The sequence below is a fragment of the Antechinus flavipes genome, chromosome 3 (genome assembly GCF_016432865.1).
Source record: "Antechinus flavipes isolate AdamAnt ecotype Samford, QLD, Australia chromosome 3, AdamAnt_v2, whole genome shotgun sequence".
In the NCBI taxonomy this organism is placed as follows: domain Eukaryota; kingdom Metazoa; phylum Chordata; class Mammalia; order Dasyuromorphia; family Dasyuridae; genus Antechinus; species Antechinus flavipes.
The window spans coordinates 182,269,258-182,286,953 of NC_067400.1; the positions used below are offsets into that span (position 1 = coordinate 182,269,258).

The 17,696-nt window shown below is 34.9% G+C and overlaps 1 protein-coding gene across 2 annotated transcripts in view; it reads right to left on the minus strand.

Annotated features, from left to right (window-relative positions):
- The window catches only part of TMEM182 (transmembrane protein 182), a 69,835-nt gene that overhangs the window by 24,725 nt on the left and 27,414 nt on the right, over window positions 1-17,696 (minus strand). For both annotated transcript variants that reach the window (XM_051984321.1, XM_051984322.1), the window contains exon 4: window positions 13,684-13,821. In XM_051984321.1, the coding sequence (XP_051840281.1) occupies window positions 13,684-13,821 (138 nt within the window). The remainder of the gene's footprint in view (window positions 1-13,683; window positions 13,822-17,696) is intronic.

The following is a 17,696-nucleotide window of genomic DNA, read 5'->3' on the forward strand; positions in this document are numbered from 1 at the left end:
TGCTTGATTAAGTCTGAAGGCCTGATTTTCTGTTTCCTAGAAATCACGAGATTTCAGGGAAACAGAAACCTTCCATTCCAATCTACCCAAATAGCAACAACCAATTAGATGCCTCCCCTCCCCTTTTCAATGCTCTCTTACTTGTGATGTAATTTCTTGTATAAAAACTGTGTATCTTTACTACTTCTTTAGCCCTCCTACCACAAGCTTTCTCTTTCTTATCTCGCAATGGGACAACTTATCCTCTGGAGGTTTTCAATAAACCACTTTTCTGCCTTCTACTGAGTGATCTCTGAGTAAGGGTAAGGGTCTTCGCTCATTTTGGGTAAGGGTCTTCCTCATCCCTCACAGGTAGGGGCTCGTCTGGGATGGGGTCTTTGGGGGAGATGGCCATGTGCACCCCAGACAGGGACAGGCGCCCACGGAGTAGTTTTCTCCATGGTCTCTGGCTCTGGGTGAGCAGCTTCCCTCCCCTCTTAGACAACAACCTGAAGCAGGGATACTCAGTGGAACATAGAATTGAAGATTGAAGGAAGTAGAGTCCTGTTGGCCAGCATTTGCAGTCTGAAAGAAACATGTGTTTTCAAGGTAATGCTCTTGGGAAGTCTGGGGGTTTATTGGCTGGGTCGAGGGAGACCCCAAGGGATTAGCCCTCTTAAATTTATTTTTGGTGTGGACTACTGTTGACCCCAACAATAAAGGACTTTTCCTAAGGAGGCTCTCAGGTGGCTGTAGGGGCAAGTGCAAAGAGAAATGAAAACATAGCACACTACATCAACTGAATATTTACAAGGTACTTTTAGAATTGTTAACAACAGAAGATACATTTCAGGTGCCAGTTCACTGGGGAAAATGACTATAAACATAACAGTTTATGTTATATATACAAATGTAATTCTGAGTTCACTTTCAAAAAAAAGTTGATTTCAGTAAGAATGTTTTTATACCCAATTATACTGATGAAATCATCACTTATATTGTCAGGATTTAAGTACTTGCTTATGAGTATAGAATACAGCTAAGTGGTACAGTGGATAGAGCACCAGATCTGGAGTCAGGAAGACTGAATCTTCCTGAGTTCAAATGTGACCTTGATGTAAATTGTGTCCCCTTTAATCTTTGTGGGGGGCCCTGATATAAACTGTGCCCCCTTTTGGGGGGAGGGTTCAGAAAGGAACCTTTGGGGGAAGGGTTCTCCTGAGTCTCAAACCCACCCAGCCTCTGGGAGGGGCACACTGTTCCCAAACAACTCCCAGATAAATAATCTCATTCAATTGGGGCATAGTCAACATCTTCTATTGAGTTGCTCAAACCGCTCCCCAGCTCTAGGCCAAGACTAACCCGATATAACTAAAGGTTTGTCAATCCATCTTTGCTAAATTCCTAATCAGGAGTTTATCTGCTAAAACAGCTGTTTTCTTAGAATACTGTTTTCTTAGTGTAAATAAATCCTCTTTTGCCACAAACTTTGGGTTTGCAAATTCTTTCATAAAGAATCTATGACATCGACCAGAGAGGATCTCTTGCCCTCAATTCTCATACCTCATCAATCTCAGACACTTAGCAGCTGTGTGACCCTGGACAGATTCCTCATTAGAGATGAGCTGGAAAGTTCATTAGAGATGAGCTCATTTAGAGATGAGCTGGAGAGGAAAATAACAAGCCACTCCAGTATTTTTTGCCCCCCCAAAAAAAAAAAAAAAAAATGTGGTTTTTTTTCACCCTGCAATTTTCACCCAATGATCCAAGTTCTGATCTCACAGGCCAAACATAACAAGTATAATTTTTCTATATGCCATTCCCTTGAGTCTTCTCTTCTCCAGGTACATCTCTAGTTCTTTCAATCAGTCTTTATATTTAATCAGCTGGAGGTTTTCCACCACCTTTATTGCCTCTGAATGTCCTTTGGACATCCTATGACTTAACAAAATCTCTCAAAATAGGGTGCTCTGGGGCAGATAAATGGATAAAGCACCATTGTATAGCCTGAGCAAATAATAATAATAATAATTTTGCCCTGATTAAATGCTTCATAGATAATATTCTAATAAAGACAATATAGAGAACTATCACCTCTCTAGTTCTAGAAATTTCTTAATGCAGTCTTAAATGAGATTTACTATATGGCTGCCATACTATACTGTTAGCTGTTTACATTTGGCTCAGTCTCCTAGCCTGTTGAGATCTATTTGGATCCTGATTCTATCCATTTGGCATTTAAACCTCATCATAAGATGGCACCAACCTCTTTACAGATTTATTTTACATTCTTTTTCTTCTTCTAGCCAAACTGGCCTTCTTGTTGTTTCCTTTGCATGACAGTCTGTCTCCCACATCTTTGACTTAACACAAGCTGTGTGTCTCCTATGCCTAAAATGTTTTTCATTCTCACCTTCCTCTTGAAATCCCTAGTTCCACTCAAGGCTGAGTTCAACTCTTGGATGATGATATTCCTACCCTCCTTTGTAATAATGGCAATTGCTACAGATGATGATGGTGGTAGTGGTGGCATTTCTATAGAGCCTGCTATAGAATATTATTACAACGTGCTTTACAAATATTGCAAGTGTTACCTTATTTGATTCAATTACTTGTATTTCCTCCCAAAAGCAACTATTTTTTCTTTTATATATACATATTTACTTATCCATAAAGTTTTGTCTTTGTATATTCCTAACACTAGCATTATTTATGGCACATAGTAAAAACTTTGGAAATGTTTGCTCAATCAAACTGAATTCAATGTATAAACTATCCCTTCTGGTTTTGTATCATTTGTAATTCAAAGAAGTACAATATCTAAGGTTTTTTTCATTGACAAATAACAAGAAGACCAGACAGATTCCCAGGGCATTCCATTAGAGATCTCTTTCCCAGAAAATCTTGTCATGACTACTTTTTTGCATCTAGCTATCCATCTGGTTGTAAAATCACCCCACTTCGCTATTGTTATATTTAAATCTGCATCATACTCAAAAAGACAGCATGAAAGAGAAGCAAATGCTTTGCTGAAATCTAGATTAACAGCATCTTTAATATCTCCCTGTTCTACTTGTTTAGTTGGTAGCTACCAAAAAAGAAAAATAATATTAAAAATGACTTCTTGTTGAAGTCATATTAGTTCTTTATGATCGCTACTTCCTTTCCTAGATATTCTCTAACAATAACTTTAACAATATAGAATTTTCTCCAGCATCAAAGTCAATTTCACTGACCTTTAATTTTCTTATCTCACATTTTTTTTTATCTTTTTTGAATATCTAAAAAGTTGTCTTTCTCCAGTTGTGTGGTATGTCTCTACTCTTCTTGTTCCTTCAAAGATGATTGGTGGTAGTTTGACAATCACAACTGTTGGTTCTTTACAGGATTTGGGATTTAATTAATTTGGGTCTAAAGTCTTGAAATCATTAAAGGTATCCAGATTTTCTTTACTATCTCCTTCCTTGTCTTGAATTTCAGTGTCCCAATTAGACATTTTAATTCAGCTCCTTTCAGGACCAAGATCTTTCTCTTTGGCAAAGAAAATAGAAATAGAATGAAAGTTAAGTCACTCTGCCTTTGTTCTGTTGCCTATTATTATTATTACATCTTTGACAAAATCTAACAGTATTTATACCTTCTTTGCTTATCCTTTAATCTTCAAAGCTAATGTTTAGGAATGTCCTTAGCATTCCTCACCAACACCAGATATTCCAAACTTTGCCCCTCTTCCCACTATTCTTATAAAACTGTTACAATTTTCTACCATCTTTCATCACTTGCTTTTGCTTCCATTTTCTATATAACTTATTATAAAATATAAGTTGTTGGATGAGTTCCTGGAGTATCCATGTCAGTTTCTGGAAGCAACTCATCCTTTTTCTACTCATTGTCATTTATGTTTTGTTTCTTCAGAATTTCATTTTTGAAAGCCTCTTCTTCCTGGGTTGACTTCCTCTGTAGAATTTCAGATAATGGGCTAGTACCAATTTTTTTCTCTGAACTTTATAAATTTTACTTCCCAGAAATCAAGGGTACCCTTTAAACTGGAACTGATTTTCTATTCTTCTACTTTATCATGAATTCTAAAATGGAATTGAACAAGATGAGGTGAGATCTCTCAAGACAGTTGTGAAAATCGAGTAGTTTCATCTGCTTCAGAGTTGGAGTAGGCCTGAAGATCCTTGAGCATTGACTCAAGGGCATACCTAAATTCCCTTCCTGCTATCTTCCCATCACATCATTTTCTCCCTACTTCGATCAAATATGGGTAACTATGTACTTATTGGTCAAGTTCAAGTTCTTGGGTAGTTTCTGCATTTAGAATGTAAGACCCTCAGCCAATGAAGACAATCAGTGGTGGGAGGGGTATTTGTATTAGGGACTATTTAAAATGTAAAACCTGTCCTAAAAAGTATCTCCTCCTTTTCATTGCTTGCTTGATGGGAGGGACGGTGGATTATCCCAAGAACATATAAATTTTTGCTTTGCTCCAAGAGATATCTCCAGCTTTTTATTAAATGGTGACAACTCACCAATTTGAGCCACATAGAATGGTAACTTCCCTCTAAGATGCCTCCAAGGCAATAACATTTTCTCCTAATGGATCAGAAACAAGCCCAGAAAATTTGTTCCATTCACTGTTTTCTCCATCTTTTGAATGATAAAGCCATCATTAAGGAAAGCCAAAAAAAATTATTAGCTGTTCTGCTTTTGGAAGGAAAAAAAATTATTGAAAATTCATTGATCTTTTGTGAGGTGGGCCTGGGTTGGAAAAACCCTAAATCTCAATTCTTCCTAGTTCTGGAAAACTACCTGGTTCCCATGGGAAATTCCCACCTCCAATTGATCTGAGAATCACTTTGGTCTGGGAAACAATCACCACCCTTATTGATTTGATTTGATTGATTTGAAAATTAGCTCCAAATCGTTCCCTAGTATCAAACCATAGAAGGCTAAATAAAATGCAAAACTCTGTATCCCAAGTTTCTCTATCTTCCTAATCAGGAAGTGGCCCACTGAGAGAAAGAGTTTCTCAGTGAAAATACACCTATTTTGCCAAAAACCTTGCTTGCAGACTGGGACTGAATTCTTTTGCAAAACCTGTGGGGGCCTGGGGACCCCCATCACTGTTACAGAATCTCACCTCTCAACAAAATGTCTTATCTATTTTCTTTTCTTTTTTTGTCTAGATAGTCTTTAGTCCATTCTGTTGACAATGTCCCATCTACTTCTGTCTCTCTTTATCTTTATCCAAATATTCTCTACCCTGTTTTCCCACTTTAGATCTTGTATTCACTAACATAAAGTTATCTTCTTAATGTACAATGCTAATCTCTATCCATTTTTTAACACCTTCTTCTCTACCACTCCCCACCATTTCCCTTTTACTTAAGTTCATTTTCAGGTATAAATCTCCAGAGCTATCATTTTCTAGCAAATAGAAAAACATGATTGAAGCTAGGTTCAAGTTTGGCCTCTGACACTAGACAAGTCAACTGACTTCTCAAGATGCAGAGAAATCAAAATGTATTGGTAATGAGAGTTTTCTTATCTGAGAATTTCCTGTAGTAATAAAATCTAAAGTCAAATATATATCTCTATTCTCTTCCAGAACCATATTTCAATTATAGGTCATGTCCATCAAGTTATGATGTTTTCTATGAGGTAAAACTTTACTTCTTTCATTAAAATCTCTGGATCACCTTGCTTGCTGTTTATATTTTATACACTTTCGTATAGAGATCTGATGTCATAGGTATATTTATTTTTAATTATTTTTATTTATTTCTTTAAATATTTCTCAATTATATGCAAAGTTGAACAAAATTTTTTTTAACTTTTAAATTTCAAATTCTATCTTCCCATTCCTCTTTGGGAGACTTGTTTCAGAAGGCAAGCACTTTGTTTTCAATTATACATGTGAGGTTATATAAAACATATTTCCTTATAAGCCACATCGCAAAAAAAAAAAAAAAAAACACACACACAAATACAATAAAGTAATAAAAATGAAGAAAAAAAAATTTTTAATTATGCTTCACTCTGCATTCAGAATTCATCAGTTTTATCTTTGGAGATAGATACCATTTTTCATCACAGGTCCTCTGGAATTATGTTAAATCATTGTCTTGATCAGAGCAGCTAAATCACTCACATTGGGCCATCTTTCCAATATTGTTGTTATTATATGCAATGTTCCCCTAATTCTGGTCACTTAACTTTGCATAAGTTCATCAAAATCTTCCCAGGTTTTTTTCTGAAACCATCCTGACTTACCATTTTTATAGCACAATAGTATTTCATCACAATCTTATAATACAACTTATTCACAGTTCCCAATTGACAGTACTCCCCTCAATTTTAAATTCTTTGCTACTAGAAAAAAAAAAAGAGTTGTTTTAAGAGTTGCTGGTGTTTTGTCATTTTTCAGTTGTATATGAATTTTTGTGACCTTAATTTGTGGTTTTCTTGACACTTGTGGTCTGTCATTTCTTTCTCTAAATCCTTTTACATATGAAGAAATTGAAGCAAACAAAGTGACTTGCCTAGGGTCACACAGTCATTAAGTGTCTAAGGCTATATTTGAAGTCAGGGAAATGAGTCTTCCTGACTCCAGGTCCAGTACTACATTCACTAGGTTTTGCATATGGACCCAGCAAAGGAGTACCTATTCTTTGAAGTTCAACCTCACTAAGCTTAGAGAGCTTCATCACTTTAAAAATTGGCCACCAGGTAATAAATATTTGAGGGCCGAACAAATCATGTAAACTATCCACAGAGGTATAGAAAGATTATAACCAGATTGGTTGAGAGAATATGTACACTGATAAAATTATGGAATTCATAAACTATTAAAGTATCTTAATGGCCTAACTGACCTTATTGCCAGAGTTAGACTTCTCTAGGGAACACTTAGACATTCTTCCATTAAGCTTGAATTATAGGCAGAACGGAACAAAAATGATACTGGCTCCATCCTTTTTTTCAGGACACACAGGAAGACATCAGTATATCTCTGCTAAGGGGAGAATGTCAGATACCACTTTCTGCTGACTACTTAGTGTTGATATTCTCATGTACCAATGAAGAGCCAACTTCTGCCCTTTTCTAGTTTAGTATAATCTCAGGAAAGAGGCTAATTGAACTCTGCATACAGAATTAGTAAGGCAGAAATGGACTACATTAAGTTTCAGCAGTTATCTGCCTCAAGGGATTATTCTGGATTGGTTTATGGCAGAAAAGAGTCTGGATGAGTGAAAAGCCATAGATTCCTACACAGCATAATAATAATAGTTATGTTCATATATCATTTGAAGGTAAGTAATAAAAGCATTATCCTAATTTTACAGATGAGAAAACTGAGATTTAGAAAAATTAAGAATTCAACCTCAACCCTTTCTCCAAAATCACACACTTAACTTCCAAGTCAAGAATAAAACCAAAGTCATCACTGATTTAGACTTGGAAAGATGCTTTGACAATATTTGTAATGCATCCTGCCAGTATGGTTGTCAGCGTATATACTAGGAATTATGCTATAGCATTAAATTTGGAAAGAGATAACTGGTAATGAAAAAAAAGGACAAGTGACTCCAGGGTAGATGATACTCTAAAGTTGGACTTACCTACCATAAGATCATGATTTTGAAAATCTCAGACCTCAAAGCATCCTTCCAGGTTTAAATTTGGATAGCACGATTTTCTTCAAAATTGTCCTTGTATCCAACTGAAATATGGATCTTCATATTCCCATCCTTTAGTCACAGATACACAGAATTTCAGACACTGAAGGAACTTCAAAAACAATGTAGTCCAACACATACCGGGCCAAGAATTTCCATAATTACAATTTTAACAAGTAATCATAAGCCTTTGATTCTAAATCTATTGAGATCGATTTCATTTTTAAATAACTAGTTGCTGAAGATTTTTCCTTTAATCTAGTCTAATTCTTCATCAGTAACTTTGACCCACTACTTCTATTTCTTCCCAAGAGAAAATAGAACAAGTCTAATCAGTTTTTTCCTTTAAATAATTGAAAGCTTATTATGTTTCCCCTAAGTTTTTGCTTCTCCAGGTTAAATAAACCTAGCTTCTTCAGTTTAATCTTTATGTGACATAATGCTTTATAGTTAAAAAAAATAATAATTACTGTGTAATCATCTATTTACAGAACCTTCACTCAGAACTAACCCTCTTAAAAAAATGAAACTGGAAGTTTTCTCCCTATGCCCTCTGACTTAGCTTCTTAGCACTCTGCTTTTCTTTCAGTTTTCCCCTCTCTTCCACACCCTGGTTGAATTGTATGATGGAAAGTCAAGCGATTCATTTAATAGCATGAACATGCTGTTTAAGAAAAAACTGATATGGAATATTATTGTTCTATAAAAAATGATCAGTGGGATAATTTCAGAGAGACCTGGAGAGACTTACATGAATTGATGCTGAGTGAAATGAGTAGAACCAGGAGGTCATTATACATGGCAACAGCAAGATTATAAAATGATCAGTTCTGATGGATGTGACTATTTTCAGCAGTGAGATGATTCAGATCAGTTCCAATGGTCTTGTGATGAAGAGAGCCATCTGCACCCAGAGGGAGGACTGTGGAAACTGAATATGGATCACGACATAATATTTTCACTCTTTTTGTTGTTTGCTTGCATTTTGTTTTCTTTCTCATTTTTTTTCCTTTTTGATATGATTTTTCCTGTGTAGCATTATATTTATGGAAATATGTATAGAAGAATTGCACATATTTAACATATTGGATTATTTGCTGACAAGAGGAGGGGATGAAGGGAAGAAAGGGAAAAAAATCTGGAACATGAGGTTTTGCAAGGGTGAATGTTGAAAATTATCCATGCATATATTTTGAAAATAAAAAGCTTTCAATAAAAAAATTCATAGTTGCTGTGAAATCAAATAAAATGGATGTAAACCTTAAAGAAAAATGAACAATTAATATCTGAAACATTATTCAGCAAATATGATTTTATAGTATTTAAAAAAAAAGAAAGAAAAAACTGAACAGACACTTGTCGAGAATATTTCAGAGGAGAATCTGATTCATAAATGGCATAGACTAGATCTCTTCTATGGACACTCTCCTCTTTTTGCTGTTGTTCATGTTATGTCTAATACTTTCTGACCACATCTAGGGTTTTCTTGGCAAAGATACTGAAGTAGTTTGCTATTTCCTTTTCCAGCTTAGTTTACAGATGGGAAAACTGAGGCAAATGAAGTGTGTGTGTGTGGGGGGGTGTTTTTCTTTTACTGATTTCCCCAGAGTCACACAACTACTAAGTGTTTAAGGCCAGATTTGAGCTCAGGAAGAGTCTTTCTGACTCTTAGACTGATGTTTTATCAATTATGCCACCCATTCTATCATTAGGATTATATTATTTGCTAAGAAGAAAATTGAAAGTAAGAAAGGATATATTAACCCAGTAAATGACATCCTACCTTGAAGACATGCTTATCCTGAAGAAAACTGCTTTACTCCTCAATTATTCTAATTTTTCCTCAAAATAAAGATAGCAGTAACTAGTATCTAATTACCTCAAAAGGCAGACCATTTCTAAAAACCCTCTGAAAAACTTATATGGGATATTATACATTGCTAACTTTTTAAGATTAATTACCAAAAAGGAAACAGAAATCCATTTTTAAGCTAAAAGGAAACTTAAAAAGCATCTGCTATGAATTTTATTCAACAAGAGGATGGAGAAACCAATGCCTTCTGAAGTTCCTATCAAGCAAAAGTACAGAGTTCATAATGGTCACCCCTGTAGTACCATCTGCCAGATCTTTTCCTTGCCCTTCTGCTGTTCTTCAAAACCCTGAGCTTTCTTATCCTCAATGCCCTGCCATATGCCTTCTATAATCCTCAGGATTGTAATCTGTCCTGCTTTAGAACCCTAAGAATGGAGCACTTGCCATTAACCTTGAAACTATATCTTTTCATATATGTTGTTTTTCTCTATTACAACAGAAGCTTCTTGAAAGCAGAACAGTATGATTTTTATATATATAACCTCAGCAGTTATCACAGTAATTGGCAGAGACTAAATGTTTAATCATTTTTTAATTTACTCATAGGATCACAGATTCTGTACTGGGTGAGAACTTAAGAGACCAGTAAGCCTAGCATCCTCAATTTATAGATGAAGAAACTGAAACACAGAGGATACAACTTGCTTAAGGTCACATAGCTAACAAATGCCAAAGATAGGTGCAGTTTTTCTTTACTCCATTCTTATGGCCTATACCATCCATTTCATTCATTCATCTATCCAATCTGGGAAGTGCCTTCTTATTTCATTTAAGAACAATGTTGTTTTTTTTTTAATTATGTAATTCCATAAATTCTTATCTCTAACTTTTTTATAGATGCAGTTTGCATATATTATACTATGCCAACGGTGGGAATATAATAATACTGGGAAATTTGGAGGCATGCCTCCATTTCAGGATATCCAGGGCCCAACTTTAAGTTCCTCTCCACACATTTGTTTCTGTCCCATAAGTATTCCTGGGGCTCAGTTAGTACATGATTCTTAACAAAAAGCACTGACCACCTGTCAATGGCATGTGAATTGGTAACAGCTGTTTCATTTACCCACAGAGTGCTCAGCCAAAATATATAATCCACAGTAAGACTCCAATTTAAAAAGGTAAAGAATGTGTTTTCAGTTTGAGGATTTTTTAGAGACTTTTTTTTAACACCCTTCCCTCTCTCCCCGAAGCAATGCCTTATGTATGAATTATGTATGAGTAGAAAAGACAAAAGATCTCCTTTTAAAGAAAAATTCAATATCAGTGAATAGCCAGGATAATTTCTGAGTTTAAAAATATGGTCTATCTGCAGTAATGTTTAATTACTGAAGAGTTTTGTTACATTCCCCCATTCTGTGTAAATATTAAAGAAAAGATAGGAAAAAGCAGAGTAGGGGAATGAGAAGAATCCTGTTATTTACAGTGTATATTAACTATAAAACTCCTCTAACATATTAACTTGAACTCAGATATTGATAAGAGCCAGAAGGGAATCTCAGAGATGATTTCAGAGAATCTCCTGACATCCAGAGAGATTAACCAAGCTTGTCTAAGTTCACATAAGAAGTTAGCAGCAAAACTGGATAATGACACATGCCTTCATGACTCTAAAGACAGTATCTTCTCCTTAACAGTCTGAGTCAATGCCTTAAAAAGTTAGTAATTTAAAAATGTTATATAAAAGAAATATTAATTAGGTATGAGCACTTGTATTTTTTGTTATTTCTCTAGAGGTACATGAACAGTGGATAACATGAAAATCTTTCCAAAGACACTGACTTTTCAATTTAAATCAATTCAACAGATATGTAATGGTTGTGCTTAGTGCAGTGGATAGAATAGTATGTCCCTTCTGTTGCACCCAGACAATTTAGTAATTTATCCCAGCTGAGCTTGGTGCATTTATGTAATTAATTCTATAATCCCAAACTCACTCTGGGATAATTGGGAAGTTCAAATATTTGATGCTACACCCATGCTACTTCATGATCTCTTAGTTAATTCCTGTGCCCCAGGAAGAAGGAAAATAAAAGGAAAAACAAGGCATTGTTTAACACCAAAATAATAAATAAATAAAATATTACACTGCCCTGAAGCTACACAAAAATTAGCCCTTCTGTTCTATATGTCTCAACTCTTATTTTTGAGTCATTTAGACACCCCATGACCCCATTTTGTGGTTTTCTTGACAAATAAACTGGAGTGCTTTGTCATGTTTTTTCTCCAATTCATTTTATAGATGAAGAAACTAAGGCTAACAAAATGACTTGCTTTGGGTCACATAGTTGCTAAGTATCTGAGTCAAATTTGAACTCAGGTCCTCTTAACTCTAGACCATTACTCTATGTACTGCACCACTTATCTGCTCTACCTCAGCATTAGTGGAAAGTGATTCTAGAAGTCTGAAGAGGCAGTTCAATATTACTGGCCTGACATTATCATTACCTAGGCTACAATGGTTAAAATCCTGGGCACGGAGGCAAGAAAACCAGAGTTCAAATTCAGCCACTGACACTATCTATGTGACCCTCAGCAAATTGCTAAACCTTTGTTTGCCCCAGTTTCTTCAATAGTAATATGAGAATAAAAATAGCACCTATATCATAGGGTCAAATGCGATAGTAACTTGTAAAATTCTTACTTAGCATAGTGCTTGACACACTGTAGAAATGTACAAGCATTTCTATAACATAGTAAAATTAAAAGATGGTTACACATGAAACTACATATCTATCATATACAACTTGTTATTCCCTCCAAATATTCCCCCCAAATAAAATTATAATGTAAATTTCTTTTTTTCCTTTTTTTCTTTACTCCCTCTCTACCCTAAAAATGGCTACCATTAGATACAAATACAAGTCTTCCAAACTCTCTATCCCCTCTGCTAGAGTGCTTCTATTTGTAAATTTCGCATATAAATTGAATATCTATCAATTTATTAAATTATATTTATTTATCATATATCACTTATAAATGATATACATATATGAGTTTGTTGTTAAGTTCATGTCCAACTCTTTATGATCCCATTTGAGGTTTTCTTGGCAAAGAATCTGGAGTAGTTTTTCATTTTCATTTCATTCTCCAGTTCATTTTACAGATGAGAAAACTGGGGCAAACAGTCAAGTGACTTGCCCATGATCACATAATCCAAAGCCTGAATCTTCCTTACTCCAGACCCAACACTGTGTCACCTAAATTTCTGAGTACATGTATATAAATAGATTTATATCTATAAGTACACATGCCATACACGTGCCAGTAACGTACTGTTTCTGCTCATATGTCATCATTCAGAAGGATGAACAATATCACCCAATCCCCCAGCCAATAATATTACATACAATATAATCATGACATAAATATTTATGTGAAGCAAGATGAATTCTTAAGAGAAACTGTCTTGGAAAAATCAGTAGAATTTTGACAATAAAAGTTAAGAATGATTCAAAGATAATTCCAAGGAATCCAGCTTTGAAGATTAAGATTTCTCAATTGATTCCATAAATAGCAAGATAATAACAAAAATGAGTAAAATGTTTTTCTGAAATATAACTTAATGTGACATGATCTGGTATGTAAAACTACTATTATTCTAATATGGTAAAAGGAAGATAGATGTAAGACAGAGACAGACAGACATACAGAGACACACACACAAAGAGAGAAAACTCTAGGTTCACATCTATTCTTCTTGGGAGAAGGAAAAAGGGGAAAAAAGAAAATATGATATAAATCCTGATTATAAAGGTAAATAATTCATCTGTACTTATTGTTGTCCCTTCCCTGTTATAACAGTACCAAATAGGATACATAGCCCAACTCATTCACAGGCAATATATATCACGATATTTTAGTTTGGGCTAATTTTATCCTGCTTTTCAGAAGCCATAAGAAAGTCCACAGTTACACAAAAACCACCAAATTTATGGAGTTGTGACTTCCCACAATCCAACAGATGGGAAAATTCTTATAGATGCTTAAACAAGCATCTATAATTTATAGATGCTTGTCCAAGGCCATATAGAAAGTCAGAGGCTGAGCTAGGAGTCAAGTCTAGAACTCCCAAAAACAGAAATTAAAAAAAAATATGGAAAAAACATGGACTTAAATCTATGCACAGTGTACTACTGTACCTACCAGCAGTGATAAAGGCACCTCCTGCTGCTTTAAACAGAATATGGCTGGCAAAGGGAGCAGCGCAGATGATGAAGAAGGTAGCGATTATTGCTGCCATAACACCAAGGAAAAGGAACACTGCCCAGAAACCACGATAAACTGGAAACCCCGAGGAAAGAGAGAATAAAAGAGAAAAGGAAAAGAAAAACATATTTAGAACTTAAACCAGTAGTAAATGAAGTTTCTTTTTTTTTTTTTCATTTTTCTAACTGTAAAAACAGCAACCCTTCTGTTATTGATCCTAGGACATAGTATGCATCATGTGTATTGAATTAGGCTAGAACCTCAGATTTTATCCAACAGCTATGGAATAAATGATAGTAGACTACAATCAAACCTGGATTCTTGGTATTTGCACTACACACATACTTAATATAATTAGGGAGTTAATTTTCCCCAATCAGATTTCATATTTTGAAACTTGGAGTACCAAAAGCTGCAGGCAGTATTCTTTTGAATGACTGCCCAGCTGGATCAGATATGTATTCTACCACAAATGTAGACAAACATAAAAAGACATTGAAATTCTTAGCACTAAATCTAAAAAAATCTCATATACAAACCCCAGCCCAACCCTGATAGAACGATTTCTTTTCTTTCTGTCTTAGAAAAAAGCAATCACTTGAAAACGGGTAATATTCACCAACTGCAATCCTACTGCATGGATTGCCAATCTTTTTTCTTTTTTTTTTTTAATATATTGTAAAGCAACAAAAATGGTAATAAAAACTCAAAACAATGTTTTCCAAGCTTTAAAATAAGATATATTCAGGCAAAAAACTCTGTCCTAATATTTGTATTTTGTTAAATTCAAATGTGAAGTTTAAGAAGGCTCTTAGTCAAGGACAAGTAATACTGAATTAATGGATGCAGCTGGTGATAAATGGACTGAGGATTTGGAGATATATAGTAGCCAAATAAAAAAGGGTTTCTAATGATCATTTTTGAGCTGGTTAATTGCACATCTATTAAACAAATTCATCATTTTTCAATGGCTAAAACACTGAAATAAATTCTTCTTGTAAATTTAACTCGAAAGCCCTCAATGGAACCTATTAGTCAAATTATGAGTTCTTATCGGCTGTGTTGCAGAATAGGAAAACAGAAACTACAGAGAGAAAGGAAGCAAAAATCTTTTTAAAAGGTCCACCTGGCAATGCTGAAATATGTCAATCAAGTGGAATCTTATAAAGTGAGAAAGGTAATGGGGAGTATATAGGGGGAACAGATAGGAGCTAAGAAGTGACATTGCTGACATCATTGAAGCTAAAGTAATCAGTCAACCAATCATTAAAAATAGCAGAGAATAAATATATATTGAAATGCTTAAGACTTTAAAATCTTGGCCTGAATTACTTAGCTTACCTCTCCTGTCCCTGAAATCTTGGAACAACTAGTCAGCTCTATGTATCATTTAAAATTGACATAGAATTGATTGAGTCTAATGCTTCCAAAAAAAAAGCAGTTAGGTGGCACAGTGGATAGAGTGATGGGCCTAAAGTCAGGTTATCTTCCTGTGTTCATATTTATATCTCAGACACTTCCTAATTGTGTGACCCTGGGTAGATCACTTCACTATTTTGTCTCTGTTTCCTCATCTATAAAATGAGATGGAGAAGAAAATGGCAAATCACTCCAAGAAAACCCCAAATGGACTTATAAAGAGTCAGATGTGATTGGATCAACTAAACAACAACAAATGCTTTAAAAAAAGATTTCAATAGACTACTTATTTTAATATTACTGAATAACAATCAGCCTGGCATAGGGATAAACAACTAAACTTGATATCGAGAAGATATTCAAGTTCAAGTCTTACTTTGGAAGTGGAGTCTTAATCAGGTCAGCTAACCTCTAAATGGACATTTTATAGAAAACTTGCACAAGGCAAGCACTCACATCATGGTCAGAAGAATTGGTATACGGACATTTTCAAGTTTTTTTCTGAAGAACTTTAGTATTAATTATGAGACATGAGAGGTCCTGGCACAGGACCAACCAACATAACATGCCTGCATCAAAGGTGTTATGCTCTATGAGTAAAACAGAATCACAGTAGCACAAGGGAAATGAGCTATATAAATCAAAAGACATCTTCATTCCAAATGTTTTAATGGACTATTTGTGCCTGACCTAAGCTCCCTGAGCTTGTATAGGACTGATATAGTAGAGTTAAGACAAATATGTTGAAGCGAAGGGAGATTTCTGGTATAAGAAGAAAAAATAGGAAAAATGGCAGCTGCACTGGTACCTACTAACTATGAAAAGAACTAAAGTCCTCCAGCTCATTGAGTATAACCTCCATAAAGGCTCTTTGTTCTACTTAATTCAATTTAGCAATTACATATTAAGCACCTACTATTTGACAGGCCAGTGTGCCTGGTGCAATGATTACAGAGACAAAAAAGGAAACAGTCCCTTATTGAGCTTATATTGAAAATATATTTGGGAGAGTGAAATAGGGTAAGGGAAGTGGTTCTATTTAATGATTCACATACCCTGTCCAATGATGGTCTAAAGAGTTTGTACTAAAAATCCTTTATGGTGCCTATAAAGAATATTTTGAGCAGTATATAAAATTAGCCTGAAGGTTCATAACACTTTTTTGTTATTGAAAAGGGATAGTGGAACAAAATTCTTTGGAAACCACTGGGTTTGGGTAACAACACAAATGTAATATTTGTTTAAAAATAAGTTAGCACAAAGTAATACATCATAATCATAAGAGGTAGAAAGCACTAAAAAGGGAGTGATTAGGAATAGATTCCTATAAGAGGTAGCAAGTAAGCTGCACTTTGCAAGAAATTCTGGGTTTTAAAAGAAGAAGGACTTGCACAAGAGTTATCCATAATAAAAAAAAAAAAAAGAAGGAATGGATAGTCTGGGATCTCTATCAATGACATGCTAGTATTAATTTGACCATAGATGCAGGAAATAATGAGATTTTGACTAAGCAAAACAATGAGTAATGTTTAGGTTCTTAAAGAGAAACTGTTTCTCATATGTTTTTTCACATGTGTGAGTATAACAACATTTATATAACAGTTTAAGATTCACAGCAAAGAAACAATTATATATGTGTTATATATAATATACATGTATGTGTATTTAAAGCCTTTGTATTTTTTTTTCTTTTTTCTCCAGATGTAATTAGATTTTAAGCATGTATCCTCCGATTGCTGGTTTTCAAACTCCTTGAGAAAACTGTTTATAATCATTGCCTCCTCTTACTCTATTTTAATCCTTCTATAATCTGGTTTCAGACCTTATCATTCACTGATACTACTCTTTCAAAAATCACTGATGAACTTCTGTAATCACTTACTGACTTTCTCTAAATCCTCATACTTTCTTACTTCTCTATAACCTTTGACACTGTTGGTCACCTCTTGTCTGATATATATGTCCTAATTTCTCTCCTGAACTCTAGTTTTACATTACCAGTTGCCTTATGGATATTTCAAGTCGGATGTCTCACATTCATCTTAAACTCAATATGTCCAAAACATTATTACCTTTTGCCCCCAAATCTCACTACCTTCCAAACTTCTCTACTACTACTGAGTGCACTCGTCATCTTCCTAATCAAACAGGTTTGCAATCTCCAAATCATACTCAAAATATCCAATCTCTTGACAAGTCTTTTATGTATGTCCTGTTGGAGACAGGAAACAAAGAGCCAAGAAGAACGTGACTCTGATACGGTTAGCTAAAGCCTTATTGTGAACAAACAATACATCCTAAATTCCTGAGACAAGATAATGTGTGTCCCAGGAAATTGGCCATATCCGCCCAGGAACTAGATAACGAGTATGCCCCAGGATGTCAGCCACACCTGTGGTCTGACATTCTTCTCTTTACATTGCAACCCCCCACCCAGAAAATGCAGGCAGTCAAACCATATATAACTAAGCACCTTCTTTCAATAAATGAGACTCTTTCCCACCGCAATGTAGTCTCCCTCCTCCTTCTCG